The 20,167-nt window shown below is 38.2% G+C and overlaps 1 protein-coding gene across 8 annotated transcripts; it reads left to right on the top strand.

Moving 5' to 3' along the window:
* Nucleotides 1-2,273: 2,273 nt before the first annotated feature.
* LOC108890512 (urokinase plasminogen activator surface receptor) lies at nt 2,274-19,252 on the top strand. 8 transcript variants are annotated; one of them, XM_051075869.1, is made up of 9 exons: nt 2,274-2,410; nt 2,582-2,701; nt 2,785-2,931; nt 7,672-7,782; nt 7,899-8,114; nt 12,701-12,811; nt 16,421-16,636; nt 17,772-17,882; nt 17,999-19,252. In XM_051075869.1, the coding sequence occupies exons 1-9, from the start codon at nt 2,368-2,370 to the stop codon at nt 18,196-18,198; spliced, it is 1,275 nt and encodes a 424-aa protein (XP_050931826.1). In that variant the 5' UTR covers nt 2,274-2,367; the 3' UTR covers nt 18,199-19,252. The 8 variants fall into 8 exon arrangements, with proteins under 8 accessions (XP_050931826.1, XP_050931825.1, XP_050931824.1 ...); XM_051075868.1 differs by lacking the exon at nt 12,701-12,811 and adding an exon at nt 16,194-16,304 and having other exon boundaries at nt 2,275-2,410; XM_051075867.1 differs by lacking the exon at nt 12,701-12,811 and adding an exon at nt 9,248-9,358 and having other exon boundaries at nt 2,275-2,410.
* The last annotated feature ends 915 nt before the right edge of the window (nt 19,253-20,167 follow it).

Here is a 20,167-nt window from a genome sequence, read left to right as displayed (position 1 = left end):
CTAATGGGAGACAACAGCTTCACTGCTCAGTTTTTTCTTCTCACCTTCGCATTGGTTTCATACTCCTCACACCCCTTTCCTCATCCTTTTAACCAGTGAGTGAGAAAGGAGAAAGTTTAGCAAGCAAATTATGAAAATGTAATTTAGTAAAGTTTGATTCTGAGTGCTGTTATTAACCTGACACCTATTGTGATTAGAAATATCAAAAATATTTAGAAGTTATTGATTTAAAAAAAATGAAATTAATACATTTCTGTTGGAGTATTTGTATTTGTATGTTTTCTTTCAGCTTTCTAAGTTTTTTCTAAAGATGCTCAGTTATAAAGTAAAGGCTCTGATGCCAGAAATAATGTCTTTTACTTTCTCTTTTTTGTTGTTTTTAAAGTCAAAGAAGGACAAGACATGAAGATGGGCTCTAAACATCATCTGGTATGAATGAATAACACAGATACTGAGCAAGTCCAACTGACTTAACAGATGAAACAGATTTTTGAAAATGTTTTTTGTTTATTTATTTTTTTGTAAAGAAATAATTTGTTAAATGGGGAAAAATACACTGACATCAAAGTGATAAGACATTATGTAAAATTGTGGATGATTCAGAGGACATGTATTTCTAAATGGTGTTAGTGCAGACACTTGGCCTGTTGTCTCAACCACATGTTTGTGATCAGTGACTTTCACTTCTTGGAAAATTAACCAGAAACCTATCTCCCTTATCTCCTGTACTCTGTGGTTAACCAGCTTGATCTTGCACAGACTAAAAAATGAGAAACATTGTTGGGCAAATTCTTGCCACAACAACCAACATTTGAACACTGAATGCACTGTAATTTAGTGCACTGCATCTGCATGATGCTTGATAAAGAACTGAATGATTTCAGCAAAAAAATACCTGCAAGTGTTTTGTGTACAGGTCAGGAAAATCGAAGTGGAGGAACGGTGGCAATTCAAGTAATTCTGTGTCTGCAATTGCTATCTGCCATTGTGTAGTAATGACAAAAGATTGGACTGCCAAATGTTAAAGATAAGAGCAGTGCTTTTATGTTTGTATATGGGCATCCAGTGGGCTGGGATGAAATGTATAGGATTAATCATACATGGTTCCCAGTTGCTTAATTAGTTGTTTTTAATGTGTTATTGAACTACATGTAAAAATTGTGTAAAAGTATTATTTTGTATTTCCATTTCTCATGCAATAAGTCTGTCTCATACTTTATGTAGATATACAGTACATACAGACAGTATTTATTGATGTATGTACTATATGTGCATGTATGTATGTTTTGAACTGTCCGTTTCTGTATTGTAGCTCTGTCTAGTATGGTAGCCCTGAGGGTCAAAGCACAATAATTCAGAAAACACAACAACAATTCACCAAACAAAACCACATTTCAAAAAACGCAACATTTCAGAAAACAAAGCAGCAATTCAAAAAACAAACAACAAAACAAAAAATAACTTTTACCCTTTCCATAATCTTGTCTCTGTGGTGGCAATTCAAGTAATTCTGTGTCTGCAATTGCTATCTGCCATTGTGTAGTAATGACAAAAGATTGGAGTGCCAAATGTTAAAGATAAGAGCAGTGCTTTTATGTTTGTATATGGGCATCCAGTGGGCTGGGATGAAATGTATAGGATTAATCATACATGGTTCCCAGTTGCTTAATTAGTTGTTTTTAATGTGTTATTGAACTACATGTAAAAATTGTGTAAAAGTATTATTTTGTATTGTGTTTTCTGAATTGTTGTTTTGTTTTCTATAAAGATTTTTGTGTTTTCTGGATTGATGTCGTGTTTTGTCCTTCGGGGCCACAGTAGTCTAGCCAAAAAACACCCCACATTATGTAGGTACAGACTCCAAGATGGTGACAGCCAAGCTTGAGCTTCAAAAACTGCTCTTAAGAAACCTATGGATGACGCCACAGGGGCTATGTCCACCTTTATATACAGCCTGAGGTACAAACAATGATAGCATGGTGGTCTAGTGATTAGCACTGTCACAAGAATGTTCTGGGTTTGAACCCCATTTCACCCGGGGTTTTTCGGTGTGGACTTGGCATGTTCTCCAAGTGCCTGTGTGGATTGTCTCCAGGTACTCCCCCTTCCCCCCACAGTCCAGAGACATGCAAGATTAATTGGTGACTCTAAATTGACTGTAGTTGTGAATGAAAATGTGACCCTTAAGGATAAACAGTATAGATAATGGATAGAAGGATGGCACAGACAAATATAGTCACATGTTGTCACGATAACAGGGGGAGTGAGGGAGTAGTCTGAGGGAAGACCACTCCCTGTCAGGGGGACAACCAGAACACTAGCCATAACAGATTGAAATAGAAGTCAGTTGTATCCCACCATCACAGAATGTATCTCCTCCTGATCTTTGGGATTACACTTCTTCCTCAAGGCAAGTTTTTGTCTTTTGTCTTTTTGTGTTGTTGTTTTGTTTTGTTTTTTCCTTTCTGTTATCTGTAATCTTCAATTAACAAAAAAATTCCCTCCCTCCACATTGTTCAACCTTTGCTGACAAGAAAAGTTTAATTTCTTTAAACTTACCTTCAATTTTGCATTTCACCAGCCTACACTCTGAAATGTTATGAGTGTATACTGGGAGCCTCGGGATCCTGCACAAGCAAGGAAAAGGAATGCCCATCACAGGATTATCAGTGTGGTGCACTGAAAGTCACTTCATATACAGGTGTGGTATTTTGTGGTGCATTGTTCTTATTGTAAAACCACTTTGCATTGGCCCAGTTTACAAAGGTTACACTTTTGTTGCAGGTGGTGTGAAACTCAGTGATGTTGACATGAAAACTTGTGCCATGGCTGAACAGTGTGTTGAGGGCTCACTGAACTTTGGAGTTGCCAGAACGGTTTTTACCAGCAAGTGTTGCTCCTCAGACCTCTGTAACACTCAACCTGCCCCTGGTAACATTCTTACATTATATTGTCTGTTGGTGTTTAGTTGCATGTACAAGAACTGTAAAAAATAAAAAACTACTCTCCTACCATGGCTGCCTTAGAAGTTCATGTTGGTTGTATTTGTCATTTTTCAGTTCAACAATCATCATCATTTTGAATTTACAATCCATTTTTTACATACTGTGTCTATCATCAATTTCTGTATCCATCGTCAAGCTCTTGTGTGAGTACTGACATTGTAAATATGGGTATTGCGGATTGATGATCTAGTTTCATGTATTTATGTTTGGAGCAGATATTAGAGGTTATAATAAAAAAATGTGGTATATGGTTTATATGGTAAAAATGTAAAAACTACTCTCCTATCATGGCTGCCTTAGAAGTTAATGTTGGTTGTATTTGTCATAAACGGTTCAATAATCACAAAAATAAAATTAAGTCTGATTTTACTGACTAAAATACAATTTTAGCACTCAACTTTTCACTATCACATACTGTAAAAAAACAAATGAATATCCCTGTATTTGAGAATACCTAAATTATAATCAGACAACAATCAATATCATACATTTTTAAAAGTCTGTTCATTTAATAGCTATTAATGACAGCCTCCTCACACAACATGAACAATGTCCATTCTGTTACAGACCCCAGCAAATCCAGTCCCAATGGTAAAAAGTGCTTCACCTGTGATGGACAAAAGTGCACTGCAACTCTAAACTGCGAGGGGAATGAGGACTACTGCATCTCAACAAGAGGTAACAGACCAACAGCATGAAGTATCTGACTCTGTCCCACATGTTTGCTCTGCTCAGAGGAATGTGTATTGATTCTAGCAGATGTATTAAAACTAGGACTATTTTCATTCTCTCAGTGTCTGTGGGAGGAGGAAAGACAACAGTGAAGGGCTGCGCTTCCAAGATGATGTGTGTAAACACACAAACTGCACAAATGATGGAAGCCATTGGAGCAGAAATGAGCTGCTGTCAGGGTGACTACTGCAACAGCGCCAGCAGCACAAGTGCTGGTCTTCTGCTCCTGGTGGCACCACTGATCTCTTTAGTCGTGTTTTCTTAACTAATGGGAGACAACAGCTTCACTGCTCAGTTTTTTCTTCTCACCTTCGCATTGGCCTCATACTCCTCAAACCCCTTTCCTCATCCTTTCAACCAGTGAGTGAGAAAGTAGAAAATTTAGCAAGCAAATTATGAAAATATCATTTAGTAAAGTTTGATTCTGAGTTCTGTTATTAATCTGAAACCTATTGTGATTAGAAATATCAAAAATATTTAGAAGTTATTGATTAAAAAAAATGAAATAAATACATTTCTGTTAGAGTGTATTTGTGTGTTTTTTCTAAAGATGCTCAGTTATAAAGTAAAGGCTTTGATGCCACTAGTGATTTTATTTATTTTTTATTTCCTATTTTAATATTTATACTTCAAAATAGGGGTGCAATGACATGTCTGTTAATTTACTTTAAAGTCAAAGAAGGACAAGAGATGAAGATGGGCTCTAAACATCATCTGGTATGAATAAATAACACAGATACTGAGCAAGTCCAACTGACTTAACAGATGAAACAGATTTTTGAAAATGTTTTTTGTTTTTTTGGTTAAGAAATTATTTGTTAAATGGGGAAAAACACACTGACATCAAAGTGATAAGATATATCTAAAATTGTGGATGATTCAGAGGACATGTATTTCTAAATGGTGTTAGTGCAGACACTTGGCCTGTTGTCTCAACCACATGTTTGTGATCAGTGACTTTCACTTCTTTGAAAATAAAACAGAAACCTATCTCCCTTATTTCCTGTACTCTGTGGTTAACCAGCTTCATCTTGTACGGACACAGACTAAAAAGTGAAACTTAGGTGTTGGTGTTCATAGAGAAACACTTGTTAAGCAAACTCTTGTCACAACGGCCAACATTTGGCAAAATTACATCAAATACAGAATCCATGTTAAGACATGTCAAGATAACGTTCACATAAATAGAAAATTGTTCTGTCACTTAAAACTAAGCATTTTAGTGGATTATTGTGTTCAGTCAGGACGATATATTCTGAATAACATTTTGGGACAATAGTCACAGAGATTACAATTTGAAGTAGTTTGACTGGACAAAAACAAGAGATGTTTTTTTCTTCTTTTGTCTGCTGATGGATGAGGTGTGAAAGTATCAAGTATTTATTTATGTACACTGTATATTCATGTATTTATATTTCAAACTGTCTGTTTCTTTGTTGTAGCTCTGTCTAGCTATGAGACACCCCACATTAGGTGGATATAGACCCCAGGATAGTGATGGCTGAGCCAACCACATCGAGCCTCAGAACCATTCTTCAGAAACTTATCGGAGATGTCATGAGATTATGTTCATCTTTATATACAGTTGACGGTGCAGACAGAATATAGAAAAAGTCACATGTTGTCACTATCAAAGAGGAAGTGAAGGGTAGTCTGAGGGAAGACCACGCCTTCTTAGTAGGACTACTTATATCTATAACAGATCAAAATAGAAATAGTTGTACCTTTCCATCACAGCATGGATCTGCTCCTCATCTTTGGGATTGCGCTTCTTCCTCAAGGTAAGTTTATTTGTGTGTGTGTGTGTGTGTGTGTGTGTGTGTGTGTGTGTGTATTATAGTCTTCCATTAATTAATTAATTAGTTTTCCTTCTGGTGTTCATAGAGAAACACTTGTTAAGCAAACTCTTGTCACAACAGCCAACATTTAGCAAAATTACATCAAATACAGAGTCCATGTTAAGACATGTCAAGATAACGTTCACATAAATAGAAAATTGTTCTGTCACTTAAAACTAAGCATTTTAGTGGATTATTGGAGCACCATGTGGTCAGTCAGGACAATATATTCTGAATAACATTTTGGGAAAATTAGCACAGAGATTACAATTTGATATCAAGAGAGTAGTTTGTTTGGACAAAAACAAGAGATGTTTTTTCTTCTTTTGTCTGTCCTTGGTCCGTGACAAACTTTTCAACCAAGTTTTCAAACTCATTATAACATTTTCAGATATAATCCAACTACTGTAATAGCCACTGGGGAAAACTTAGAGAGAGGAGGGGTTATGACAGTATGTGTATTTTGAACTGATTGTTTCTAAGTTGTAGCTCTTTCTAGCTGTAAGACAAGCCACAACAGGTGGCCACCGATCCCAAAGTGGTGAAAGCCATATTCAGAGCCTTGTCAGTGACGTCACAGGGGCTGTCCATCTTTGTATTCAGTGTGTGGTACAGACAAACCCTCAGAGTCACATGTTGACACTATCATAGAAAGAGTGAGGGAGTAGCATGGATGTATAATACGTCTATGGGGAGTAGTCTGAGGGATGACCACTCCCTCTCAGGTGAACTACTTATATCCATAACAGATTGAAATCGAAGTCAGTTGTATCCCACCATCACAGAATGCATCTCCTCTTGATCTTTGGGATTGTGCTTCTCCCTAAAGGCAAGCTTTTCTTTTATTGTTCTGACATCTCTAACCTTCAATTAACAAATTCTCTTTTACTAAGACGACAAGGGTCATTTAAGGTTATGCTAAAGACATGGGTCATGTAAGGATACATGCCAAATGTTAATGTGTTAAAATGACTTTGATCACCCCTTGTTTACAAGAAAAGTTGAATTTCTTTAAACTTATCTTGAGTTTTATGTTTCACTAGCCTACACTCTGAAATGTTATGAGTGTATACTGGGAGCCTCAGGATCCTGCACAGGCAAGGAAAAGGAATGCCCATCACAGGATTATCAGTGTGGTGCAATGAAAGTCACTTCATATACAGGTGTGGTATTTTGTGGTGCATTGTTCTTATTGTAAAACCACTTTGCATTGGCCCAGTTTACAAAGGTTCCGATTTTGTTGCAGGTGAATCAAAACTAAGTGCTGACTCAAAAGGTTGTGCTTTGCCTAACGAGTGTGTTGAGGGCTCACTGAACTTTGGAGTTGCCAGAACGGTTTTTACCAGCAAGTGTTGCTCCTCAGACCTCTGTAACACTCAACCTGCCCCAGGTAACATTCTTACATTATATTGTCTGTTGGTTAGTTGCATGTACAAGAACTGTAAAAAATAAAAAACTACTCTCCTACCATGGCTGCCTTAGAAGTTCATGTTGGTTGTATTTGTCATATTTCAGTTCAATAATCACGAAAATAAAACCAAGTCTGATTTTAGTAACTAAAATGTACAATTTTTACCATAATGTATACTGACATTGTTAATACGAGTATTGTGAATTGATGATGCAAGTTCATATATTTATGGTTGGGACAGATATTAGATAAACAGATGTTACATATTATGATAACATTGGATATTAAATGTTAGAGAAACAAATCCAAGACAAGTCAGTATGAAAAAAACTACTTTTTCCTCCACTGTCTTCTGCTATAGAGGAGCCCAAGGGCACAATACCCCCACAATGGATCTGCACATGGCAATTTGGGTGTGTGTGTGTGTGTGTGTGTGTGTGTGTGTGTGTGTGTGTGTGTGTGTGTGTGTTTGTGTGTGTGTGTGAGAGAGAGAGAGAGAGAGAGAGAGAGAGAGAGCTTCTCAGTTTTTCACTATCACATACTGTAAAGACAAACAAATTTACTGTATTTGAGAATACCTAAATTAGAATCAGAAAATAAACAAACATTTTTAAAAGTCTGTTCATTTAATAGCTATTAATAACAACCTCCTCACATAACATGAACAATGTTCATTCTGTTACAGACCCCAGCAAATCCAGTCCCAATGGTAAAAAGTGCTTCACCTGTGATGGACAAAAGTGCACTGCAACTCTAAACTGTGCGGGGAATGAGGACAGCTGCATCTCAGCAACAGGTAACAGACCCACAGCATGAAGTATCTGACTCTGTCCCACATGTTTGCTCTGCTCAGAGGAATGTGTATTGATTCTAGCAGATGTATTAAAACTAGGACTATTTTCATTCTCTCAGTGTCTGTGGGAGGTGAAAAGACAACAGTGAAGGGCTGCGCTTCCAAGACAGTATGTGCAAACATACAAACTGCACAGATGATGGAAGCCATTGGAGCAGAAATGAGCTGCTGTCAGGGTGACTACTGCAACAGCGCCAACAGCACAAGTGCTGGTTTCTTCTCACCTTCGCATTGGCCTCATACTCCTCAAACCCCTTTCCTCATCCTTTCAACCAGTGAGTGAGAAAGTAGAAAGTTTATCAAGCAAAGAAAGAAAATATCATGTGGTAAAGTTTGCTTCTGAGTTCTGTTATTAACCTGACACCTATTCTAATTAGAAATATCAAAATTTGTGGTGTTATGGATAAAAACCAAAATAAATGCATTTCAGTTTGAGTGTTTTTGTGTGTTTTCTAAATTTTTTCTTTGCTCTGAGAGCTTTATGCTGAAATTTGTCATTTACAGTGCCTTCAGAAAGTATTCAGAGCCCTTTAGTTTTTGCCACATAATAACAAAGTGAAAAGATTTTAGAATTTTTTTCAAATTTACTAAAAAGTAAAAACTGAAATACCATGTTGACATAAGACTCTTTTCTGTGACACACAATTTAGCTCAGGTTTGTCCCATTTATCTTAATCATCTCTGAGATGTTTCCTCACCTTGATTGGAGCCCACCTGTGGTAAATCCAATTAACTGGACATGATTTGAAAAGGCACACAACTGTCTGCATAAGGTTTCACAGCTGACAATGCATATCAGAGCAAAAACCAAGCCATGAGGTCAAAGGAACCGCCTGCAGAGCTCATAGATTGTGTTGAGGCACAGATCTGGGGAAGCCTACAAAAAAATCTGATGCACTGAGGATTCTTCTTTAATGGAAGAAGTTTGGGACAACCAGGACTCTTCCTAGAACTGGCTGTCTGGCCTGTCTGAGCAATTAGGGTAGAAGAGCCCTGGAAAGGCAGGTAACCAAGAACCCGATGGTCAGTATGGCTGAGGTCCCAAGATCGTGTGTGGTGATGGGAGATGATGCCTAGAATTGAGGCCAAACAGTTCAATCTTGGTTAATGCTGCAACTTAACAAATAGTGAAAAAAGGGGGCCTCTGAATGCACTGCAGTTGCTTGTGTAAAAGTTAAAAAACTACTGTCCCCCCCATGACTACCATAAAAGTTAGTGTTGATTGTAGTTGTCATGTTTCAGTTCAAAAATCATCATAATTTAGAATTTACAATCCATTTTTAGCATATTGTATCTGTATTTATGTCTTACACTGACATTGTGAATGTGAGTATTGTGGATTGATGATGCAGTTCCATTTATGTATGTAGCCTCACAGAATATGAACAATGTTCATTCTGTGTTACAGACCCCAGCAAATCCAGTCCCAATGGTAAAAAGTGCTTCACCTGTGATGGACAAAAGTGCACTGCAACTCTAAACTGTGCGGGGAATGAGGACAGCTGCATCACAGCAACAGGTAACAGACCCACAGCATGAAGTATCTGACTCTGTCCCACATGTTTGCTCTGCTCAGAGGAATGTGTATTGATTCTAGCAGATGTATTAAAACTAGGACTATTTTCATTCTCTCAGTCTCTGTGGGAGGAGGAAAGATGACCAAGAAGGGCTGCGCTTCCAAGATGATGTGTGCAAACACACAAACTGCACAAATGATGGAAGCCATTGGAGCAGAAATGAGCTGCTGTCAGGGTGACTACTGCAACAGCGCCAGCAGCACAAGTGCTGGTCTTCTGCTCCTGGTGGCACCACTGATCTCTTTAGTCGTGTTTTCTTAAATAATGGGAGACAACAGCTTCACTGCTCCATTTTTTCTTCTCACCTTCGCATTGGCCTCATACTCCTCAAACCCCTTTCCTCATCCTTTCAACCAGTGAGTGAGAAAGTAGAAAGTTTATCAAGCAAAGAAAGAAAGTTTGCTTCTGAGTTCTGTTATTAACCTGACACCTCTTCTAATTAGAAATATCAAAATTTGTGGTGTTATGGATAAAAACCAAAATAAATGCATTTCAGTTCGAGTGTTTTTGTGTGTTTTCTTTCAGTTTTCAAAATTTTTTCTCAGTATGTAGTAAAGAGTATGGTCTAGACCTGCTCCATATGAAAAGTGCCTTGAGATAACTTCTGTTGTGAATTATGTTATGAAGTATTTTCCTAATTGCAAGCTTGTGACTTACAGTGGCCTTACCAGTGCCTTCTGAAGTGCACATGGAGGCTGCAGATGTGCAAATTAAGACAACAACCTGCTTGTGTTATTATTCTGCAAAGCTGCTTGGATTCAAGAGCAAGAAAATTCAATGCTAACGGACGAAACAGAACAAACAAAAGAACAAATGCTGAGATTTTTTTTGTTTTAAGAATTTGTTTGTTAAATGGAGAAAATTACACTGACATCAAAGTGATAAGACATATGTAAAATTGTGGATGATTCAGAGGACATGTATTTCTAAATGGTATTAGTGCAGACACATGGCCTGTTAGAGAGGATGTCTCAACCACATGTTTGTGATCAGTGAGTTTCACTTCTTAGAAAATAAAACAGAAACCTCCCTGCCTTACCTCTTGTACTCTGTGTTTAATCAGCTTCATCTTGTACGGACACAGACTAAAAAATGAAACTTAGGTGCAGAGAAAATTGTTCTGTCACTTAAAACTAAGCATTTTAGTGGATTATTGGAGCACCATGTGGTCAGTCAGGACGATATATTCTGAATAACATTTTGGGACAATAGTCACAGAGATTACAATTTGAAGTAGTTTGATTGGTCAAAAACAAGAGATGGTTTTTTTCTTCTTTTGTCTGTCCTTGGTCCGTGGCAAACTTTTCAACCAAGTTTTCAAACTCATTATAACATTTTCAGATATAATCCAACTACTGTAATAGCCACTGGGGAAAACTTAGAGAGAGGAGGGGTTATGACAGTATGTGTATTTTGAACTGATTGTTTCTAAGTTGTAGCTCTTTCTAGCTGTAAGACAAGCCACAACAGGTGGCCACCGATCCCAAAGTGGTGAAAGCCATATTCAGAGCCTTGTCAGTGACGTCACAGGGGCTGTCCATCTTTGTATTCAGTGTGTGGTACAGACAAACCCTCAAAGAGTCACATGTTGACACTATCAAAGAAAGAGTGAGGGAGTAGCATGGATGTATAATACGTCTATGGGGAGTAGTCTGAGGGATGACCACTCCTTTTCAGGTGAACTACTTATATCCATAACAGATTGAAATCGAAGTCAGTTGTATCCCACCATCACAGAATGCATCTCCTCTTGATCTTTGGGATTGCGCTTCTCCCTAAAGGCAAGCTTTTCTTTTATTGTTCTGACATCTGTAACCTTCAGTTCTTTTACAAACTCTGCTTAAGACATTCAAGGATACATGCCAAATGTTAATGTCTTAAAATGACTTTGTTCACATCTTGTTGACAAGAAAAGTTGAATTTTTTTAAACTTGAGTTTTGCGTTTCATCAGCCTACACTCTGAAATGTTATGAGTGTATACCAGGACTCTCAGGACTCTGCACGGACACAGCAAAGCAATGTCCATCACAGGATCATCAGTGTGGTGCAGTGACTACATATACAGGTATGGTGTTCTGTGGTGCATTGTACTTTTTGTAAAACTGCTTTGCATTGGTCCAGTTTACAAAGGTTATGATTTTGTTACAGGTGGTTCAAAAGACAGTGATATCAGCGTGAAAAACTGTGCCTTGGCTCAAGAGTGTGTTGACGGCTCAATCAACTTCGGAGTCACCAGAATGGTTATTACCAGCAAATGTTGTGCCACCGACCTCTGCAACACTCAACCTGCCCCGGGTAACTTACTTATATTATATTGTCTGTTGTGGTTCAGATGCTTCTTTGCTCTGAGAGCTTTATGCTGAAATTTGTCATTTACAGTGCCTTCAGAAAGTATTCAGAGCCCTTTAGTTTTTGCCACATAATAACAAAGTGAAAAGATTTTAGAATTTTTTTCAAATTTACTAAAAAGTAAAAACTGAAATACCATGTTGACATAAGACTCTTTTCTGTGACACACAATTTAGCTCAGGTTTGTCCCATTTATCTTAATCATCTCTGAGATGTTTCCTCACCTTGATTGGAGCCCACCTGTGGTAAATCCAATTAACTGGACATGATTTGAAAAGGCACACAACTGTCTGCATAAGGTTTCACAGCTGACAATGCATATCAGAGCAAAAACCAAGCCATGAGGTCAAAGGAACCGCCTGCAGAGCTCATAGATTGTGTTGAGGCACAGATCTGGGGAAGCCTACAAAAAAATCTGATGCACTGAGGATTCTTCTTTAATGGAAGAAGTTTGGGACAACCAGGACTCTTCCTAGAACTGGCTGTCTGGCCTGTCTGAGCAATTAGGGTAGAAGAGCCCTGGAAAGGCAGGTAACCAAGAACCCGATGGTCAGTATGGCTGAGGTCCCAAGATCGTGTGTGGTGATGGGAGATGATGCCTAGAATTGAGGCCAAACAGTTCAATCTTGGTTAATGCTGCAACTTAACAAATAGTGAAAAAAGGGGGCCTCTGAATGCACTGCAGTTGCTTGTGTAAAAGTTAAAAAACTACTGTCCCCCCCATGACTACCATAAAAGTTAGTGTTGATTGTAGTTGTCATGTTTCAGTTCAAAAATCATCATAATTTAGAATTTACAATCCATTTTTAGCATATTGTATCTGTATTTATGTCTTACACTGACATTGTGAATGTGAGTATTGTGGATTGATGATGCAGTTCCATTTATGTATGTAGCCTCACAGAATATGAACAATGTTCATTCTGTGTTACAGACCCCAGCAAATCCAGTCCCAATGGTAAAAAGTGCTTCACCTGTGATGGACAAAAGTGCACTGCAACTCTAAACTGCGAGGAGAATGAGGACTACTGCATCTCAGCAACAGGTAACAGACCCACAGCATGAAGTATCTGACTCTGTCCCACATGTTTGCTCTGCTCAGAGGAATGTGTATTGATTCTAGCAGATGTATTAAAACTAGGACTATTTTCATTCTCTCAGTGTCTGTGGGAGGAGGAAAGACAACAGTGAAGGGCTGCGCTTCCAAGACAGTATGTGCAAACATACAAACTGCACAGATGATGGGAATCATCGGAGCAGAAATGAGCTGCTGTCAGGGTGACTACTGCAACAGCGCCAGCAGCACAAGTGCTGGTCTTCTGCTCCTGGTGGCACCACTGATCTCTTTAGTCGTGTTTTCTTAACTACTGGGAGACAACAGCTTCACTGCTCAGTTTTTTCTTCTCACCTTCGCATTGGCCTCATACTCCTCAAACCCCTTTCCTCATCCTTTCAACCAGTGAGTGACAAAGTAGAAAGTTTATCAAGCAAAGAAAGAAAGTTTGCTTCTGAGTTCTGTTATTAACCTGACACCTCTTCTAATTAGAAATATCAAAATTTGTGGTGTTATGGATAAAAATCAAAATAATTGCATTTCAGTTTGAGTGTTTTTGTGTGTTTTCTTTCAGTTTTCTAAATATTTTCTCAGTATGTAGTAAAGAGTATGGTCTAGACCTGCTCCATATGAAAAGTGCCTTGAGATAACTTCTGTTGTGAATTATGTTATGAAGTATTTTCCTAATTGCAAGCTTGTGACTTACAGTGGCCTTACCAGTGCCTTCTGAAGTGCACATGGAGGCTGCAGATGTGCAAATTAAGACAACAACCTGCTTGTGTTATTATTCTGCAAAGCTGCTTGGATTCAAGAGCAAGAAAATTTCAATGCTAACGGACGAAACAGAACAAACAAAAGAACAAATGCTGAGATTTTTTTGTTTTAAGAATTTGTTTGTTAAATGGAGAAAATTACACTGACATCAAAGTGATAAGACATATGTAAAATTGTGGATGATTCAGAGGACATGTATTTCTAAATGGTGTTAGTGCAGACACATGGCCTGTTAGAGAGGATGTCTCAACCACATGTTTGTGATCAGTGAGTTTCACTTCTTGGAAAATAAAACAGAAACCTCCCTGCCTTACCTTTTGTACTCTGTGTTTAATCAGCTTCATCTTGTACGGACACAGACTAAAAAATGAAACTTAGGTGCAGAGAAAATTGTTCTGTCACTTAAAACTAAGCATTTTAGTGGATTATTGGAGCACCATGTGGTCAGTCAGGACGATATATTCTGAATAACATTTTGGGAAAATTAGCACAGAGATTACAATTTGAAGTAGTTTGACTGGACAAAAACAAGAGATGTTTTTTTCTTCTTTTGTCTGTCCTTGGTCCGTGGCAAACTTTTCAACCAAGTTTTCAAACTCATTATAACATTTTCAGATATAATCCAACTACTGTAATAGCCCAACACACTGAAACAGGTAAAGATACTGAATACAGTATCTTAACCAACCTGCAGGGACACACTGCAGCACCAGCTCAGGTGAGACTGCAGCACTGGGATAACAAAGTTAAGCACACAAGTCTCAAAGAAAATATTCTTGGCAACTGCACAAGTTCAACAGAGCAAGACGAGTAAACCGGAGCTATCATCCTAAGACTTGATGAGTTGGTGTGGAGCAGGGTAGTCAGGCAGCCGGGACTAGGCCACGCCCCTGCAGAGAAGCATACACGCACACACAAACACACACACACAGACAGGGGAAAAGCCACTGGGGAAAACTTAGAGAGAGGAGGGGTTATGACAGTATGTGTATTTTGAACTGATTGTTTCTAAGTTGTAGCTCTTTCTAGCTGTAAGACAAGCCACAACAGGTGGCCACCGATCCCAAAGTGGTGAAAGCCATATTCAGAGCCTTGTCAGTGACGTCACAGGGGCTGTCCATCTTTGTATTCAGTGTGTGGTACAGACAAACCCTCAGAGTCACATGTTGACACTATCATAGAAAGAGTGAGGGAGTAGCATGGATGTATAATACGTCTATGGGGAGTAGTCTGAGGGATGACCACTCCCTCTCAGGTGAACTACTTATATCCATAACAGATTGAAATCGAAGTCAGTTGTATCCCACCATCACAGAATGCATCTCCTCTTGATCTTTGGGATTGTGCTTCTCCCTAAAGGCAAGCTTTTCTTTTATTGTTCTGACATCTGTAACCTTCAATTAACAAATTCTCTTTTACTAAGACGACAAGGGTCATTTAAGGTTATGCTAAAGACATGGGTCATGTAAGGATACATGCCAAATGTTAATGTGTTAAAATGACTTTGTTCACCCCTTGTTTACAAGAAAAGTTGAATTTCTTTAAACTTATCTTGAGTTTTATGTTTCACCAGCCTACACTCTGAAATGTTATGAGTGTGTACTGGGAGCCTCAGGATCCTGCACAGGCAAGGAAAAGGAATGCCCATCACAGGATTATCAGTGTGGTGCACTGAAAGTCACTTCATATACAGGTGTGGTATTTTGTGGTGCATTGTTCTTATTGTAAAACCACTTTGCATTGGCCCAGTTTACAAAGGTTCCGATTTTGTTGCAGGTGGATCAAAACTAAGCGCTGACTCAAAAGGTTGTGCTTTGCCTAACGAGTGTGTTGAGGGCTCACTGAACTTTGGAGGTGCCAGAACGGTTTTTACCAGCAAGTGTTGCTCCTCAGACCTCTGTAACACTCAACCTGCCCCAGGTAACATTCTTACATTATATTGTCTGTTGGTGTTTAGTTGCATGTACAAGAACTGTAAAAAATAAAAAACTACTCTCCTACCATGGCTGCCTTAGAAGTTCATGTTGGTTGTATTTGTCATTTTTCAGTTCAATAATCACGAAAATAAAACCAAGTCTGATTTTAGTAACTAAAATGTACAATTTTTACCATAATGTATACTGACATTGTTAATACGAGTATTGTGAATTGATGATGCAAGTTCATATATTTATGGTTGGGACAGATATTAGATAAACAGATGTTACATATTATGATAACATTGGATATTAAATGTTAGAGAAACAAATCCAAGACAAGTCAGTATGAAAAAAACTACTTTTTCCTCCACTGTCTTCTGCTATAGAGGAGCCCAAGGGCACAATACCCCCACAATGGATCTGCACATGGCAATTTGGGTGTGTGTGTGTGTGTGTGTGTGTGTGTTTGTGTGTGAGAGAGAGAGAGAGATAGAGAGAGAGAGAGCTTCTCAGTTTTTCACTATCACATACTGTAAAGACAAACAAATTTACTGTATTTGAGAATACCTAAATTAGAATCAGAAAATAAACAAATATCATACATTTTTGAAATCTGTTCATTTAATAGCTATTAATAACAACCTCCTCACATAACATGAACAATGTTCATTCTGTTACAGACCCCAGCAAATCCAGTCCCAATGGTAAAAAGTGCTTCACCTGTGATGGACAAAAGTGCACTGCAACTCTAAACTGTGCGGGGAATGAGGACGGCTGCATCACAGCAACAGGTAACAGACCCACAGCATGAAGTATCTGACTCTGTCCCACATGTTTGCTCTGCTCAGAGGAATGTGTATTGATTCTAGCAGATGTATTAAAACTAGGACTACTTTCATTCTCTCAGTGTCTGTGGGAGGAGGAAAGATGACCATGAAGGGCTGCGCTTCCAAGATGATGTGTGCAAACACACAAACTGCACAAATGATGGAAGCCATTGGAGCAGAAATGAGCTGCTGTCAGGGTGACTACTGCAACAGCGCCAACAGCACAAGTGCTGGTTTCTTCTCACCTTCGCATTGGCCTCATACTCCTCAAACCCCTTTCCTCATCCTTTCAACCAGTGAGTGAGAAAGTAGAAAGTTTATCAAGCAAAGAAAGAAAATATCATGTGGTAAAGTTTGCTTCTGAGTTCTGTTATTAACCTGACACCTATTCTAATTAGAAATATCAAAATTTGTGGTGTTATGGATAAAAACCAAAATAAATGCATTTCAGTTTGAGTGTTTTTGTGTGTTTTCTTTCAGTTTTCTAAATTTTTTCTTTGCTCTGAGAGCTTTATGCTGAAATTTGTCATTTACAGTGCCTTCAGAAAGTATTCAGAGCCCTTTAGTTTTTGCCACATAATAACAAAGTGAAAATTTTTTTCAAATTTACTAAAAAGTAAAAACTGAAATACCATGTTGACATAAGACTCTTTTCTGTGACACACAATTTAGCTCAGGTTTGTCCCATTTATCTTAATCATCTCTGAGATGTTTCCTCACCTTGATTGGAGCCCACCTGTGGTAAATCCAATTAACTGGACATGATTTGAAAAGGCACACAACTGTCTGCATAAGGTTTCACAGCTGACAATGCATATCAGAGCAAAAACCAAGCCATGAGGTCAAAGGAACCGCCTGCAGAGCTCATAGATTGTGTTGAGGCACAGATCTGGGGAAGCCTACAAAAAAAATCTGATGCACTGAGGATTCTTCTTTAATGGAAGAAGTTTGGGACAACCAGGACTCTTCCTAGAACTGGCTGTCTGGCCTGTCTGAGCAATTAGGGTAGAAGGGCCCTGGAAAGGCAGGTAACCAAGAACCCGATGGTCAGTATGGCTGAGGTCCCAAGATCGTGTGTGGTGATGGGAGATGATGCCTAGAATTGAGGCCAAACAGTTCAATCTTGGTTAATGCTGCAACTTAACAAATAGTGAAAAAAGGGGGCCTCTGAATGCACTGCAGTTGCTTGTGTAAAAGTTAAAAAACTACTGTCCCCCCCATGACTACCATAAAAGTTAGTGTTGATTGTAGTTGTCATGTTTCAGTTCAAAAATCATCATAATTTAGAATTTACAATCCATTTTTAGCATATTGTATCTGTATTTATGTCTTACACTGACATTGTGAATGTGAGTATTGTGGATTGATGATGCAGTTCCATTTATGTATGTAGCCTCACAGAATATGAACAATGTTCATTCTGTGTTACAGACCCCAGCAAATCCAGTCCCAATGGTAAAAAGTGCTTCACCTGTGATGGACAAAAGTGCACTGCAACTCTAAACTGCGAGGGGAATGAGGACTACTGCATCTCAGCAACAGGTAACAGACCCACAGCATGAAGTATCTGACTCTGTCCCACATGTTTGCTCTGCTCAGAGGAATGTGTATTGATTCTAGCAGATGTATTAAAACTAGGACTACTTTCATTCTCTCAGTGTCTGTGGGAGGAGGAAAGACAACAGTGAAGGGCTGCGCTTCCAAGACAGTATGTGCAAACATACAAACTGCACAGATGATGGGAATCATCGGAGCAGAAATGAGCTGCTGTCAGGGTGACTACTGCAACAGCGCCAGCAGCACAAGTGCTGGTCTTCTGCTCCTGGTGGCACCACTGATCTCTTTAGTTTTTTCTTAACTTTTGACCTCATATTGCTCACACCCCTTTCCTCATCCTTTCAGCCAGTGTGAGACAGTAGAAAGTTTAACAAGCAAAGAATGAAAATATCATTTAGTAGAATTTGATTCTTAGTGTTGTTATTACCCTGACACCAATTCTAATTAGAAAATCAAATATTTTGATGTTACTGATGAAAAGCAAAATGAATAAATTTGTTAGTGTATTTGTGTGTTTCAGATTTCTAAATATTTTCTCAGTCTTATTTAAAAGTTTTAAGTGTAAAATGTACTTCTGATGTGTATCATATAACCACTGATAAAATTTAGACCTAGTCACTGGTTCACAGTAAGTAATGTAAAAAGGATTATGCACAAAGCTTTATTTGCATAAGATTAATGACTCTGTTAGTATAAACGCTTACTCAAATCAAGTTAAAGTTAAGTTATGCACTTCAAACCACTGTCCCAATACATATTAACTTCAATTAATTTCAGAGCTAAGAGCTTTGATGCCACTAGTCATTTAGTTATTTCCTATTTAGATATTTAGCCTTCAAAATAGTAGTGCAATGACTTGTCTGTATTTATTTAAACCAAGCAACAATTTAAGGAAAAAAACAATAACAACAACAAAAAACAAAACAAAACAACAAACTTCAAATTTAGCTGAAATGGCTTGAATTGATTTTGATTTGTGTTGTGTTAAGATGATTATGATGATGATGATGATTATGATGATGACCCAGAAGGCTGGAATGAAGTGTATAAAATTAACAACATATGGGTCCCAGCTTTTTTTTTTTTTTTTTTTTTTTTTTTTTTTTAGCATTATGAGGGTTCAGTCTGAAATCAAGGATTTGAATCCCTTATACTGTATACAGTGTCCAGTCCAGCATGAAGTCTCTGGATACTCCTACATTCCTTTGAAAGGGGTTGGATGGTGTCCAAATTCATGTGTTCTGTGTGCTATAGTTCTTTGTCTGTGATTTTCATCTTTTCTCTTTGACGTCTTTCTGTGAAACTGCATTGATATGACCTCCATATTGTATAAAATATATTCATTAACAACAAAATGTACGAGTTGTGTGTTTTGTTGAGTTTCCAGGGGTAAAGCAGTTTTCTCCTCCAGGCACATGTTAACAAATTAACAAAGGAGGAGTAGAGGAACAGCCTTAAGGTAGACCACACCCTTTCAGGTAGACTACCAGAACACTAACCATTACATATTGAAATAGAAGTAGAGTGTATCCTGCCATCACAGAATGCATCTCCTTCTGATCTTTGGGATCGCACTTCTTGCTAAAGGCAAGTTTTTTTGTTCTATTATCTGTAATCTTGAACTGACAAATTTGCCTTTACAAAGACATGTCATTTAAGGTCACATGTCAAATGTTAATGTGTTAATATGACATTGTTCACACCTTGTTGAAAGGAAAAACTAAATTCTTTAAACTTATCTTGAATTTTGTGTTTCACCAGCCTACACTCTGAAATGTTATGAGCGTATACTGGGAGCCCAGACACAGAAAAGCAATGTTCATCACGGGGTTTTCAGTGTGGTGCACTGAAAATCACTTCATATGTAGGTGGTGGTGCATTTTCTATTTGTAAAATGTGTTTGTACTGGCTCAGTTTTACAAAGATTATGCTTTTGTTGCAGGTGGTGTAAAACTAAGTGATGTCAGCATGAAAACTTGTGCCTTGGCAACTTTGGAGTCATCAGGACAGTTATGGCCAGCAAGTGTTGCTCCTCCGACCTCTGCAACACTCAACCTGTCCCCTGTAATTTACTTACATTATATTGTTTATTGGTGCTCAGATGCTTCTTAACACTGAGAGGTTTTTGTTGAAAACAGCCATCTAAAGGATCAGTGTGTAACATTTTAAGAGGGATTTTGAAGAAGGGAAGTTGAATATAATACTCTTGAGCGTTATTTTTTTAAACTAATAATAGCTGTGTTTTCATTTGCTTAGAATGAGCCAATTTT

Source organism: Lates calcarifer, linkage group LG15, assembly GCF_001640805.2.
Source record: "Lates calcarifer isolate ASB-BC8 linkage group LG15, TLL_Latcal_v3, whole genome shotgun sequence".
Lineage (NCBI taxonomy): Eukaryota > Metazoa > Chordata > Actinopteri > Centropomidae > Lates > Lates calcarifer.
Note: the sequence above shows the minus strand (reverse complement) of the source record. Positions and strands in the feature narration are given on the sequence as shown.